Source organism: Phoca vitulina, unplaced genomic scaffold (assembly GCF_004348235.1).
Source record: "Phoca vitulina isolate PV1807 unplaced genomic scaffold, GSC_HSeal_1.0 scaffold42, whole genome shotgun sequence".
NCBI lineage: Eukaryota > Metazoa > Chordata > Mammalia > Carnivora > Phocidae > Phoca > Phoca vitulina.
This window is the reverse complement of record NW_022589745.1, coordinates 15,021,641-15,037,002: the sequence shown is the minus strand read 5'-3', so window position 1 is coordinate 15,037,002 and position 15,362 is coordinate 15,021,641. Positions and strand designations below refer to the sequence as shown.

Sequence of the window (15,362 nt, the reverse complement as noted above, 5' to 3'; positions counted from 1 at the left end):
TATAGTCTCTCATGGTTCGTCTCCCTCTCCGATTTCCCCACCTTCATTCTTCCCTTCCTGCTATCTTCTTCTTCTTCTTCTTTTTTTTTTTTAACATAGAATGTATTATTTGTTTCAGAGGTACAGGTCTATGATTCAACAGTCTTACACAATTCACAGCGCTCACCATAGCACATACCCTCCCCAGTGTCTATCACCCAGCCACCCCATCCCTCCCACCCCACCCCCACTCCAGCAACCCTCAGTTTGTTTCCTGAGATTAAGAATTCCTCATATCAGTGAGGTCATATGATACATGTAAGAAAATGGGTTTTAAAATACTTATTATAAATGGGTGGTATTTATGTTCCATCCTACTGGTTTTCTCTTTTTATTAAAGATCAAATTTCAGAAATGATTATACAAATATAATTTGATTAAGGAATGTCTTCCCATATTCTTTAAATGTTTAAAGATTGCAGATGAAGAGGCAAAGAAAAGAACCAAACCTTTACGTGTCAAGAAGTTGTATGTCCTATCAGCTTTACTCATAGAGCAATACCATGAACAAATGAAAAATGCTCAAAGAGGAAAAGTTAAAGGAAAGAACTCAGAGGTAAGGTAGAACATTACAGAACATGAAATCAACTCATGTGTTTAAGAAAAAAAAAAACTATCAAACTTCTCTTTATGGACAGCCCATAAATGAGAGGAGAAAAAGGACTGATTTGGAATTAATACTCAAATTTAGAAATTTCTACTTAGGAATATTGAAAATTTTTTCTGCAAGACTAATCTGTAGCCTTTGCTTTCTAACCAGTGAGTTTTAGAAACTTTCCTAGAATATATATATTATTTTATGTGTAAATGAATCTCTTATTAACTTAAAGTTTATACTCAGTTCTATTTTAAAATTTGACCATACCATGGGTCACGGTGTATTGTGTGTCAGATCACCACGAGGTACACTTTTACTATCTTATAATTTTATTTGTCAGTTATACCTCAGTAAAACTGAAAGAAATTTTTTATTATCCTGGCTTAAAAAATACAAATTCTAATGGAGAAATTAGATCTGTAATGACAGTTTTGTCATGATAAAATTTGCTTACTTGGATATTTTAATGTATAACCATTCAGAAACTATCTTTATTGGAATGACTGTCATGGTTGTGCTGACAGAAAACGTGGGTCTGCTTGACTCATAGGCCACTTCAGCTTTGGCTGGTTTGCTGGAAGAGGAAGTTCTGTCTACAACTAGTCGCTTCACAGATAATGCTTGGAGAGGGGCCGAGGCTTACCACTTCTTTATACTTGCACAGAGGCAGCTCTATGAGGGATATGTTGACACTGCACTGAAGACAGGTGGGTATATGACCTAACGTATAGAATATGTCTAAAAACGGTCAATTGAATATGAAGGGCCAGCTCCCTCAGTTTGCCCATATATTAATTTCAATAACACTTTAATCTATGGGTTTATTTTCATGTTTGAGATTTGCTATCTGTAATTTGTTTTGTGCATTCCCCTTTTTGAAGCACTTTTAATTTTTTTTAATACATAGAAAGTAATAAGTATGGTTCACATTAAAATCAGAAGTTTGAGATAAGCAAAAAGACCATCTATAGCATTCACTATTTTATTCATTCAAAGTTAAACACTTAATAACCCAGTCCATATGCTTTTGAATTTATATATATATATATATAAAAATTTGTTTTTTTTTTATATCAGGAGTATAACAGGCCATACTTTTATGTCCTTTTTGAGAAACATTGATAGGTTGTAAGATATTTCCATATTAATAGCTTTCCATAGCATTTGTTTTTTATTAAAATGACACGGATGTAAAAAAAAATGACATATAACAATTTAAGTCAAAACAGAAAAAAAAGTCCAAAGGAAAAGGTAAAATAATCTAATAACTTGTAAAATAATCTTGTAACTCAGAAGTAATGATTGCTAACGTTTAGGTGAACTTCCTTTTAGACATTTCTCCATGCACATAGAATTGTAGATAGTTTTCCTTAAAATAATATCATACATGTTGTTCAGGAGCTTGCTTTATACCCTGTGGTGTATGTTGCAGTCATGTTTCCACATTGACGAACATACATGTGTGTTATCATTTGTATTAGCAAGGGGACTGTAAAGTTTTTTTCTAATTGGTTATTAGTTATACACAAGAACCATTTTTGTTTTTGTATGTTTATAACTGACCTTCATTTAATTTAACTGATTACTATGTGGTATAAATTATGCAATTATGTTTAAAATGGTTGTATTTTATATAACTTACACACAATTTCTAGACTTATAAGGCAAATTAGAGCTTTAACTTGAGAGTTTTCACCTACTGGGTGAAGAAATCCATATACAATCTATTAATTCTTCAGTACATTTTAAAGAAAGATTATATATCTCTAGTATAGAAAAGGTGAAAATAAGATATGGCAGCTGTCAAAATAAATTTTCTGAACTGACGACTTAGAGGCTCATCGTGACTTCTTTTTTCTCAAAGTCCTGTTGTTTCGGTAAGACAAACAAAAAAACAATCTGTTCAAAGAAACTCAAAGAAAAAAACATGATTTCATGCTGCTTTGCTTTTTTTACCAAAAGGAACCATGATGTTATCTTGAAAATTATGACTAACGGTATAATATTAGTTTACTTTTCTGGAAGGCCACAGAAATTTCTAATGTATTTATATGAAAAAAAGATGTGTTTCGACAACAATTTTTATTTTTTTGTCTGTGTGTGTACTTCTCACCGGCACAGCATGCGCATCATGTGGTGGTGGTCTCTGTAACACCTGAGCTGTTGGCTGGTGCTGCAGAACTGTGAGCTCGGATAACCTCCTTCCTTCTACCAGGCTTCGAGCGCCCGCCATTGTTTTTTTTTTTTTAAGTTTGTAAAAGTTCATGTAGGTTAAACTAAAGCTGCTTAACATAGCTTCTTTTCCATGCATGATCATGATATTATGATTACTTTTCAAAATCTAAATTGTCCTCTTTTTCCCAGCTCTTCACCTGAGAGACTATGAAGACATTATCCCTGCCGTTGAGATCTACTCTCTGTTAGCTCTCTGTGCATGTGCGAGTAGAGCTTTTGGTACTTGTTCAAAAGCTTTTATTAAACTTGAATCTTTAGAGACCCTCAGTGCAGAGCAAAAACAGCAATATGAAGATCTTGCTTTAGAAATCTTCACGAAACATACTCCAAAAGATAACAGAAAATCTGAATTGGACAGCTTTCTTGAAGGGTAGGCTGATTGTAATTAATGTTTATTAGAAGCTGGGATTTCTGTAAGTGTAATAGCATGATGTAATAATTTAAGCACGAAATTTTGAAGTAATTTACCTTAAGATTGTACCCTATTTTATTTAGTCTTGTGTTATTAATGCTTTATTTTCTCATTGTAAGAGAAGTTTTTAATTGAAACTTGCCTGGAGATGTTTTTCATCCCTTAATTTTTTAAATGTAATAAATGGTTTAAGTAATTAGAAGTTTTAAACTGTAATTCATTGTTTTTCTTCTTGTTTTTACAGAGGGGAAGGGAAACTGCCAACGTGTGTCGCCACGGGAAGCCCGATCACTGAATATCAATTCTGGATGTGCAGCGTGTGTAAGCACTGTGTCCTGGCGCAGGAAATAAGTAACTACAACTTCTGTCCCCTATGCCATAGTTCAGTGGGGTAAAGAAATGGCACATCGCGTAGAACTGTAAAATATATGTAGCAAATACACATAGCTATGACCGTATATATAATAAGATTGGAAGATTTCATATTTTATGTGAAAATCAGCATTATTTCATAGTTGTATTGTTACACAAAATTATATGTATACATAATACATATCTGTATATATATAATACAGATGTTACATATACATAATTTATATATATAATTTTGTGTAAATATGCTACTATGAAATAATGATGTGATTTTCATATAAAACGTATGGAAATCAACCTTATTTCCTGTCTTTCTCTCTATCTGTTATGATTACATGATACTATGAAAATATTCCAAATAAGAAATTTTTCTCACAGTTTCAAGGTTACTAATTCATCAAAAACCTTGGCAGGGGTGGGTGGGGGAAGCACGGGAGTGGGGCAAAGTTCAATTTAGGGAATTGACATAACCTGTATTAGAAGAAGGTTGAACAATTGTAATATTAAAATGAGCTCTACTGTTAGCTGTATTTCATTAAATAAGTATCAAATGTCTTCTGTATTTTATTTTCAGAAGTGAGAAGGCACTTTAAGATATTTTTTATAATTTGAATTGTTTCTAATAGCCTTATTTTTTATATAGCTTTTCCTTTTTTATTTACCCTTTTAGCCTCATCTGAGAGATGGCATTTAGCATTACTCTTTATATTGTGCAGAAAACTCGGCTCTATTTATAATGATAAAGTCTATACAACAACATCCATTTTGTAGTTACAGTTCTAGTTGAAACATTGTTTCTAAGCAGGGCCCTTCATTTAAACAACTCTAGGGTGTGGGGAATGATTCTTTCTCAATAATGTGTCTGTTTTGACTTATCATCATTAATTAAAAAAGAAAAAATTGTAACCAGCAATGGGTAATTTCTTACCTGTTTTATGTAGCTAATAGTGTTCCTCGTGTATTTCTCATGAACTATGTCCTTTCATTTTGCGGCTACAGGCTAGACTCTAGCACTGTGTCATCACCATTATTTACTCAAGATGGACTGATGTTTAGTAGAGGCAATAAGTAAAGAGAAATATGCCACATTGCTATTGCCACTGCGATACGTAGGTTAGTCAGCCACTCTCCAAGTGCTGTTTGGAGACAAATTCAGCCTGTTGCAGATCGAGAATAGTGAGCTCTGAGAAGAGGTTGAGAGCCTAGATGAGCTTACAGTAGTGGGCTCATGTGCCTAAGTAAAATAAGAGGACCCGAAGTCTTGGAAGTCTCTGTCTGTGTTCAAGGGCCTTGTGGGAAGTTACCATGGTGCAGTGTTAGCCTCCAGATATCCTACCAAGCAAGCCATTCCAGACGTCACGGAGCAGAAAGTGGTACAGACCAGTGAGGATGCTTTAATTCACAGGGTTTATTGAATCAATTTGAAATACACAGGAACAACGAGAAAGTGATTGGTCAGATTAATACTGTTGTTAGGGTAGGGCGTCAGTGGGGTAGAGAGATTACATTACCTGAATCGTGAGTTCTGTTCTCTTCTTGTGTCCTGATTGCCATTCTGCCCAGTCAGCTTCCCCCTGATAGTATGGTCACAAAGAGGACCAGGGCTGAGGTTTGAGCCGGGTGACCCAGGCATATGGAATGTGCCTGGAGCTAGTGACGGACACTTGCTCTGTAAGAGGCTATGGGGCAAGTACATCAGGTCGCAGCCATAGGTTGCCAGTTAGTCTGCTGGGCAGTCATGGATCTGATTGGATTGTATCTCTCGGGCAGAGGACCGGCCGGAGTAAGTGTCACCAATGACTAATTGTATCCAGATCCCACACATATTGAACACTATAGGTCTCATGCATATTTAGTGCATCATGAATAGTACACTGGTTGCCTTTTGTATTTTTAGTGCCTCTTTAATATGAGGTATGGTCATACATATATACTCTACTTACTTTGTCTAACACACCTCATAAATTACCTACTTATTTTTTTTTTAAAGATTTTATCTATTTGACAGAGAGAGACACAGCGAGAGAGGGAACACAAGCAGGGGGAGTGAGAGAGGGAGAAGCAGGCTTCCCGCGGAGCAGGGAGCCCGATGTGGGGCTCGATCCCAGGACCCTGGGATCATGACCTGAGCCGAAGGCAGATGCTTAACGACTGAGTCACCCAGGCGCCCCATAAATTACCTACTTATTTAAGTTTAACAGTTTCATCTAACTGATTTGTTTTCTTCTATGACCAGAATAGGATATTCTTCCAAATCAGAAAATCACATACTAACAAAAGGATCAACCCTAGGGAATATATCTCCTGTTGAACTCTATTACATCTTTTTTTAAGATTTATTTATTTATTTGAGACAGAGAAAGAGAGGGAGGGAGCATGAGTGGGAGGGGCAGAAGGAGAGGGAGAGAGAGTCTTAAGCAGACTCCACACTGAGCATGGAGCCCTACGTGGGGCTCGATCTCACAACCCTGATATCGTGACCTGAATGGAAACCAAGAGTCAGATGCTCAACCGACTGGGCCCCTTACTTACATCTTTCTATAAGACTTTCTTTTTTCAGGATAAAACTACTCTCTGCTTCATCAATGGAAGAGAAATTTTTAGGGATGTAGGGTGAAGGATTCCTGCAGGACTGCATGTTCAGAGTTGTGATTCTTAGTCCATGGTCTAATTCCTGATACATCTTCTTTCTCTTTTCCCATCCCAGGAATCAGCTGAGAACTGATTGTCATTCCTCTAGACCTTACTGTACTTGTTGATTACACTCCCAGTAGCTGCAATTCCAGTTCCATGTAGATGTGTGTATACATACATGTATACGCACATATATACAGACATACCTTTTCTACTATTGTGAAAGTTTATGCCTGTTTGGGACTTATATCTCTGAAAGTTTTAGTGATCTGCCAGAATGTCTTGGGGACATTTGTCTTGCTTAAAAATAGTACTAGGGAAAGACCTATAGTATAAGTTGACCTAATTCGGTTTATTCAGCATGAAGGAAATTTCAGGGTAACAACACCAACAAACTCTCTCCTGTTCGATGAAAGGAGCAAAGAGAAGCAAAATTGTCTATATGTAACAAATACTTGGGGAGAAGTTGGACAGAATGAAGCATATATTGAAGATAGTATAATGAAGCAGTTATATTGTTTCTCTTCCTGTAAGAAGCATGTACTGACTCCATTTAAGTAATGCTGAGTTGCTCTTTATCACAAAACTTGGCCTGAATTATGTGAAGTTTCAAAGTAGAATTATATTACCTTTCAGAGTTTGAAAATACTTTGATAGGCCAAAGTATTGAGATGATGGGAACAACAGATAAAAGTTTACAGTGATAAGCAATGTGCTTATCAACATTGTTGACCTGCCATCATGCACAAATGCCGATTTTATTACACATTTTTTTTTTTTTTTTTGCTAAAATACACTTTAAAATGATTTTTTTGTATTCAAAGAGAAGATTTTTTGTTTTTTTTGTAATAAAATAAAAAAAAAAAAAAAAAAAAAAAGCTTTGAAGTAAAAATCACTTGTATTTATCCCCAGTTTCCTTTATCTATAACTTAAGGATAACATGGTATTTGTTTTGTTTTGATTTAAATATTTTGGTGGGGGTTGGTTAGGAGAGTGTTGGGCTTCAGAGTGGATAGGGGAGAAAGGGACAAGGAGGTCCAGTAGATTTCTAATGTCATTTTTTGCTACCAAACAGAAAAAACAACTTTTTAGAAAGGTACTAGGCAAATGTCAGATGACTGGAGGTTGTAGTGAATTACTCTAGAATCATACAGAGTTCTCATTTAGAAATGGGGGGAAAGTTATTTTACCATACTTTTAAGAGAACATGGGAAATACTTATTTGATAATGTTACAGCTCTAAGATATTGCTGCTGAATTTCTAAAATGAAAATGGCAATATTATGTTGCCCCCTACTGTCTATTCTTATGATTATTCTCAAGTTATTTTTTTAAGAAATCAATGTGTATTTTTTGAAAATAAACATATTTTTAGAAAAGTAACATATATCCACAGTAGAAAACTACAAAAATACATAGAGTATTTATGAGAGATGAGAAGTGAAAATGGTCTTAATAACCTCTTTAAAATTAAAGGCATTAATTTATATTTTAGTTGAATTTAGGAGAAGAAAAAACAGGTCAAACTGAAGAAATTGCTCTAAGTTTTCTTCATGACAAGAGCTATTCTTAAGAAATTTCTCAAAAATTAAAAGAAACAGTAGACATGAAGAGGCTTAGAGTTAATATTTACTCACTTCTTATTTGGCATAGCTTAAATTTCTAGTTCGTAAAATCTAGAGAAAAATGGGATACCACTCACACATCCTGTAATAGCTAAAATTAATATTGCCAAGTATTGAAAAGGATATGGAACAACTGAAACCCTTATACACTGCTGGTGCAAATGCAAAATGGTAGACCTACTATGAAAAAGTTGAGTTTTAAAAGTTCTCTATATATTCTAGGGGAAAAAATATGTGTATATGTGTGTGTTTGTGTGTATGTGTATTTTTTTCCCACTGCTCTAGTCAACAAGAGTGAAGCTTTACTGAGGCCCCGGGGCCATGGGGCTCAGGCAAGCAGCAGCCCTGTAGGGGAAGGAGGAGCCCAAGGAGGGACCTTCTTTGACTTTCTTCTCAGGGCGTGGGTGGTCGGGGTGGCCACGCTTGGTGCAGCAGTTGACAGAATGAGGTTGCAGGTCTTTCAGCAGACCATCTTGTTGCAGCTGTACTTCTGGGTGAGCTGGCCAAGGGGAGGCTTGTTGATGCCCCTCCCCAGGCAAAGCACCACCTGCAGGTGGACTCTGAAGATTGATGTGAGAGGGAGGGACAGCAACTGAGCCTCGCCCCAGCACGGAAATCACAGGTTAGGCCCTCCAGTGTCCTCCTACAGACCAGAGCTTCTCAAGTGGACAGAGACCCCATGTCAGAATCCTCTGTGTGTCTTACCAGTAGACACACCAGCCCAGCATCTCCTACGTTTCCCGTATCAGACACATGATTTTTGGATATTTTCTCCCATTCTCTGGGTTGTCTTTGTACTGTTTATAGTCTTTTACAAAGGTTTTAAATTTTTGTGAAGCCCAATTTGTTTATGTTTTCTTTGTCTTTGGGGTCATATCCAAGAAGTTGCCAAATACGGTGTCACAAAGCTGTTGCCTTATGTTTTCTTCTAAGAATTTTATATTTCAGCTCTTACATTTAGGTTTTTGATCTATTTCGAGTTAATTTTTTTATATGATGTTTCCGTCCAACTTAATTCTTTTGAACGTGGATATCTAGTTTTTCCAGCAACATTTATTGAAAATACTCTCTTTATGCTAATACCACAGTGTTTTGATTGCTGTAGCTTTGTAGTTAAGTTTCAAAATCAGGACGTGAGTATTCTTTGTTATTTCCAAAATTGTTTTTGGCTGTTTGGGATCCCTTGAAATTCCATATTAACTTTAAGATGGATTTTTTGTATTTCTGTAAAAACATCATTGGGATTTTAAAATGGATTCCCTTTAACTTAGTGGTCCCTTTAACTTGAACAAAGGATGTCTTTCCATTTATTTATGTGTAATTTTTTCCAGCACTGTTTTGTAGTTTACATTGTACAAGTCTTTCACTTCTTCGTTAATTCCGAAATATTTTATTCCTTTTTGATGCTATTATAATTAGAATTGTTTCCTTCATCTCCTTCTCTGGATTGTTTTTTAGGTAATTCTTACTTAAACATACTGTACTTAATAAATTACTATCTGGGTTTCCCTTTGGCATTGACAGCCAGGGAATGTAAACTAACATAACAGACTGTCAGCACAAAATATTATTTAATGGATCCTTACACTATTCCAGAGGTTCGAGAAGCGTGCAATCTAGGCTCTTGGAGCTAATAAATGGTAATCTGAATTCGTCAGCTCGAGGGATTTACACAGTGTCTCAGAGTAACGGCGGCCACCCTCCACCAGGTGTTTCGCTAAGAGTGGACGCTGGAACCGCAGGGGCGCTACAATAAACCTGCGGGCCCCTGAGCCATTCATGAGACAAACCAAGCTTCCTTCTGCTTCCGGCATGGTGAGGCTCCCTGCCCCCGCAACTCGCTCAACTCGCTGTAACGAAGGACAAGCTCTTCGCAGCATCAGTCAACGGACCTGGAAACCAGTCTGGGCCCGTCAATCTACTGCTCTTCTGGAAGAGGAAGCCGGCGGAACCAGCAGTAATAACAGACCGCACTTCAGAGGAGTGGGTCAGACTTCCCTGGGCCGCCTGAGTTCCCTGCCAGCACCGTGTGACTGATCTCGCGAGATGATGGGTCCTCCGAAGGCACAAACTTCCCCCTTTGCTAAGCGCCCAGGTTTTGCGGTCAAATTAAATTCCGGGAGTGCGGAAGTGGCTCTGTGGTGCCGCCTCTAAACGCCCAGACGTCAACCCCCTTTCTACACGGAACGCTAGGCCTCTGACCACCATGGATGGGCAGCAAGGGCAACAGAGCCACGCAACGTTCGCGCTCGCCCAAGCTCACTTCAAGAAGGGCGAATACGCGGAAGCCGAAGCGCTGTACTCCGCTTACATTCGCCAGTGCGCCTGTGCAGGCTCCGTGGGAGCGGCGCCCGGGAGGTAACTATCGCGAGAAGTGGGGCAGCGGCGCCCCCGGGAGGTGGGAGGCAGGGGTCGTCGGGTCCCTTGGTCAGCCACCTGAGCCGTCTGGCACCGAGGACGCAGCGCGCGGACTGTTTGTCTTTCCAGAAGGGCGGCGAGGGCGCCGGCCGCCTCCCCCCCCGGGGGTCTTAGCTACGTTACTCACTCTGACCCAAGACTTGGAGCGGATAGGGCTTTTCCACCTGTCATTTTAGCAGGCGGGTGTCTGAGACCTGGAGACGGCGAGGTGACTCGCTAGTACATGGGACCGCGACTCCAGCCACCACCTCACCGCAAGGGTGTTTCGTTTTTCACTTGTGTGTGTGTGTGTAGTGGGGGGAGGATATCACTCGGCCTAAATATTACCATTTCACCCACGCCTTCATCCATGGATATTTCAAAATGCATTTCTAAATATTAAGGATTCTTACGGAAACAACCACAGTACCATTATTATTACGTGATTGCTTGATAGGAACTATGCAGTCAGTGTTGGTTCCTGATTGATGAATAACGTTTTTGTTTGGCTGATGTGTTTTTTTTTGTTGTTGTTTTTTGTTTTTTTTAGCAGTTTGTTCAAGTCAGGATGCACACCAGGTCTCTTAAACTGTAAGGCTCCCCCTTTTTTCCCCTTGAAGTTTGTTGAGGAAGCCAGTCCTGTGTCTTGAGAGTTCCCCATATTTTGGATTTGCTGAATTCATCCCCCTGATGTCATTTAATACGGTCCCTTGTCTCCTACACTGCTTGTGAGTTGGTAGTTAAATCCTGAGGTTTGATCCAATTCAGATCCAGTATTACGGCGAGCGTATGTTAGGTGGTGCTGTGTACTTTTGTTAGAAAGCGTATAATACTGTCTTTCTTTTTGTGATATTAGCGACTTCACCTGCTAATACCTGCTTGCCCAAAGTGCCTTGGGTTTATGCCTGGATGTGTAGCATTTGTTGGTCCTCCAAATTTTGCCTTTGTTCTTCTTGATGGAGTGATGTGGGCTAGGATGAGAAAGAACGAGAGGAGTGGAATGAACAGCTGTTTGACGGTTTTGAATCATCTGCACCATCACTCTTCTCTCCCTTCAAGGATTTGGTTTTTCTTGACAGGATGTCAGCTTGTCTTTTGCATGAGGCTTACAATTCTTCTCCTGTTTGTTAAACTCATGTGGAATTAAACTAGAAAAATAAAATTGCTTTCATGTTTTGATAATACACCAAGGTAACAGTTAATAGAAATTTCTGAACAGGCAATAAGACCATCCCCTGAGCCTCCCCCCCAGCCCCCCCCAAAAAAGATTAGTAAACATAGAAAATGTAGTTTTCTATCATTTCAAGCTAATAGGTTTCAAAAAGTATTCATCAGCAACAGATATACTGACACCATCTAGTCTCCTTTGCACATTGAGCCTAAGAGCACCAATATGTGTTTATAGTAGATATAGAAGATCTTCCTCTTCCCAACGCAGGGAAGAAAACCTCTGTGGTTTGCTAGAAGGTTGCTCAGCATGCCTGAATGAACCTTCCAATTCCCTTATAGTTCTGAAATTCTAGGAACTCATGAATTTAAAATGGATTCTGTCATTTCAGATTTTTTCCTTAAAAATATCTTTTAGCTTAAATTTATTTTTTAAAATAATGGGTCACTGAACCATTTTGAAGAAGCATTTGCAATTTTTGCATGCCTGTCACTGAATGGTTTATAACATTTTCTTTTCATATCCCAAAGTACAGCCTTTCAGATTTTTTTTTGCTAAAGTTTGCAAATGCAAAAAAATCCACATTTGTATTAGGAAGTTAAATTCTAGCATGATAAATAGTATCATTACAGAAATCTTAATATTATCAAAAACATTTCGGCTTCAATGATTAACCCACATCTTTAAAATATGAAGCAGTTTCTACATGAAAAGGAGGCTTTTAGAATTTGTTGTAATGAGATCTAATTCTAAACCGAACTTTCTATAATCCTCTGAATATAAGAAACTCATAACAAAGTTTTGAAGCTTAAAAATTGAATGTCTAAAACCTTTCTGGAGTCCTGAGGCTGCAGTTTTCTTAAAACCCTTTACAGGGGTTACAGCTAGTGCTAGCCGCGTCCAGAAGTGTTCTTGCTCCCAGTCTGCCATAGCTCCCAGAGACAAGTTTTCTCGTGTGGCAGTAGTTCTGTCCATCGTTAGTGAACTTAGACTTGAAGGGGACCCCTGTGAGTACCTCTTGTGGTGGCAGTGGTCGCCGTGCCTGTCAGATCTCAAGGGTCTAGATACTAATAGAAGTCCCTTTTTACTAGCATGGACTGCAGCCTCGATCTTTTCTGAGGACTGTACTTTGCACTAGGGGGCATAATGAAGAAATGACAGATGAGTGTAGCCTGTGCCTTTTCTCTTTGGTTCAAATGTGAGAATCCCTTTGGAAAAAAAGAAAGGAAAACAGAATTTGTCTGACACAGAGTAGAGTCCGTTTGTGTTCTCTGTGCAAACGAATCGTCTGGCAGGGGAGGGGTGACCTGCTGAGCCGGTGGCTGGTCACAGCTGCCCTTACTGGAGACCCTGCCCACTCAGAGCTCCCGGGGCAGCCTCTGGAGCCTTCAGAAGCAGAGCCCATTGGGCACACAGGACCCCCAGAATGAACCTGAGCCCCGATGTCCTCCTTGCAGGAGGCCGGTGTCGCCTTGGGGGCGATCCCAGCTAAGACGGGAGGGAAGGCAGCTCTAGCCCCTCCTTGGGCGACAGCATGTTGAATCTTCACTTACGGTCAACTTGTATTTCTTTATTGGTGAAAAGTGATTTAAAATCTCATTTTTGGTGGGATCACTTAGAACTTTGAGAATAACATGATGATTCACTTTGTGATATGTCCATTGCAAACTGGAGCTCTGGGCTGGCTTTTCCTCCTTGCTCAGCGTGAATTTGATCTGTCTTCTTTGCCCTGCTGGTGCGTGCTTAGAAAATGAACAGTCTTTTGAATATTGAATTCTGCAAAACAAGTGGACAATGCACAAGGGCTCTGAACACATTATAGAATTAATGTGTTTTTCGGACCGACAGGGTAGTGCTGCTACGAAGTAGATCATGGGATTAAACAAAAATTCATTCCACTGCCTTATTTCTTTGCACTTCGTTTCCTCAGCTTGGTTTCTCAGCGTAGATACCGCATGTTACAGGCTACGAAGGTTGACAAAACCCAAAAGAGAATGAAGGTGGAAACGAGAGGCATTTGCTAACACATGTTTTTAATGTGAACTTTTTGTTTAAAGCGAATACAGCCCTGAGGATTTGGCTACTGCATATAACAACCGGGGGCAAATCAAGTACCGCAGGGTTGATTTTTACGAAGCCCTGGATGATTACACAGCTGCCGCACGAGTCCGACCCACTTTTGAAGTCCCCTATTACAACAGAGGGTTGATCCTGTATAGGCTGGGTAAGAATTGTTTTTTTCCCTTTTGCCCTGGACTATATTTTATGAATTCAGAGCTCTCAAATGTGAAACTAATGTAGTAATCATCAGGTCTTAAAGTCATGTAAAATTTGGGTGTAGAGCCCGGAACAAAGGAAGCATTGATTTTAGGCTTCTGGTAGGCTTTACAGACCACAGTGGAGCCCTGGGGTGGGGATCGGACCTGGCGCCGGATGAGGGTGACCCCATTACTTTGAGGACAGTGCGGATGACCGACCACCTGTGAAACTTTTCTGAGTTAAAATTTTTAAAGGCACACAAGACAATATGAAGTGAAGGCGTTTTAGATCTTTGGATTAAAGGGACCGTAGGTATTGTTTCTTTTTTAAAGTGTTAAAAAGAATACAAATTTCCCGTTGCTTAATTTTACTGTAATCGTGTAAAATAGGTGATAGGATTTTGTTGAGATTTTATGATGATTTATGCTATTTCCCTGTTAAATCTCAAGAAATAAACCCAGAGCTAATTTTAAGTGTTCATTTAAAGCTAATTTAAAATTTTAATTTTAATTATTCTACAAGGGCATGCAAAATTTCTTTGATATACACATCCATATGTCGGTATTAAGAGGAAAAAATCCTTTACTTAAAGGTGTGGTTGAAAGCTCATAAATATAAAAACATGTGTATCTGAACTTTGTTATGAATTATGTATAGAAATACTCAGTTTTTTTATTATTTTTCATTTTTTGGGTTCTGGTACAGGATACTTTGATGATGCTTTGGAAGATTTCAAGAAGGTATTAGACTTAAATCCTGGATTTCAAGACGCTACTTTGAGCTTAAAACAGACTATTCTAGACAAAGAAGAAAAACAAAGAAGAAATTATTGAAAAAAAATTATTGCAAGTTTTAACCTAATTAAAATATTGACTCATAATCCTTATAATGCCTGGCATCTCATTCCTTATAATGTAAAGTGGGTATTGAGCTATTTTGATTTATATTTAAGATAAAGAGATTCATGCATTAACACTGAAAGTTAGATAATCTATTTAAAGTAGTTAATTTCAGATCGAGTAACTAATAAGTGTGCTTTTCATAAAGTGTAAATAAATAATATCAATGCATAGTTGTATGTTATTGCAGTAAAATATTTAAAGAAATGTGTAGCATTTTCTTCTGTAAAACTATATTTTTTCTTATTTTCAGTCCCAACTTTTTATTTAAAAAATTTGACATCCGGACTGAGCCACCCAGGCGCCCCTTCTCTTGGCTTCTCTTCTCTTTTCCTTACTCTTGACTGGGGTCAGATGTAATACGAAAAAAGTGGAAAGCAAAAAACAAAACCCAAAAAACGCAACTCTGTAAAAGAATTTATTTGGTTTCTTGGATTCAATGATTCTTCATTCTTTGTCAGAAAAAAATAAAATCACTGAAGGTCAGAATCAGCACTTGGTGATTAGAACCCATATACTTATTTTTCTCTTTCTTATTACTGGAAATAACTGGTCAAAACTTTAGGCATTACACAGATTCTAAATTTCTGATTTACTAAATAATACCTTTGTTATGTGCCTTCAAGATATTCTTTTATGTGTGCTATTGCTTAGATTTCTCCTATTTTAGTATTTCTACTAAAAACCTACCCAAACTGGGTCATCTTCCAGCTTTTCTCTCTG

General features: G+C 38.2%; 2 protein-coding genes across 7 annotated transcripts in view; both read left to right on the top strand.

The window, feature by feature from the left end:
- The window catches only part of WDR35 (WD repeat domain 35), a 63,496-nt gene extending 53,916 nt beyond the window's left edge, over positions 1-9,580 (top strand). For 2 of the 6 annotated variants that reach the window (XM_032430047.1, XM_032430046.1), the window contains 5 exons: positions 455-595; positions 1,188-1,344; positions 3,002-3,242; positions 3,529-3,635; positions 4,327-5,658. In XM_032430047.1, coding sequence (XP_032285938.1) covers positions 455-595; positions 1,188-1,344; positions 3,002-3,242; positions 3,529-3,635; positions 4,327-4,427 — 747 coding nt within the window. In that variant the 3' untranslated portion in view covers positions 4,428-5,658. Of the gene's footprint in view, positions 1-454; positions 596-1,187; positions 1,345-3,001; positions 3,243-3,528; positions 3,812-4,326; positions 5,660-9,512 lie in introns of those variants that run through there. The other 4 variants (XM_032430050.1, XM_032430048.1, XM_032430049.1 and 1 more) reach the window with 3 other exon arrangements.
- Positions 9,581-10,035: 455 nt separating this feature from the next.
- On the top strand, positions 10,036-14,620 carry TTC32 (tetratricopeptide repeat domain 32). The gene is made up of 3 exons (XM_032430052.1): positions 10,036-10,274; positions 13,539-13,705; positions 14,446-14,620. The coding sequence occupies exons 1-3, from the start codon at positions 10,123-10,125 to the stop codon at positions 14,571-14,573; spliced, it is 447 nt and encodes a 148-aa protein (XP_032285943.1). The 5' UTR covers positions 10,036-10,122; the 3' UTR covers positions 14,574-14,620.
- The last annotated feature ends 742 nt before the right edge of the window (positions 14,621-15,362 follow it).

Bases quoted from the DNA above. Each gene is read 5' to 3' on its own strand.
- TTC32 (XM_032430052.1), top strand. From the start codon at position 10,123: ATGGATGGGCAGCAAGGGCAACAGAGCCACGCAACGTTCGCGCTCGCC. The intron at 10,275-13,538 runs GTAACTATCGCG...TTTTGTTTAAAG, and splicing joins GTGGGAGCGGCGCCCGGGAG to CGAATACAGCCCTGAGGATT. The intron at 13,706-14,445 runs GTAAGAATTGTT...GTTCTGGTACAG, and splicing joins GTTGATCCTGTATAGGCTGG to GATACTTTGATGATGCTTTG.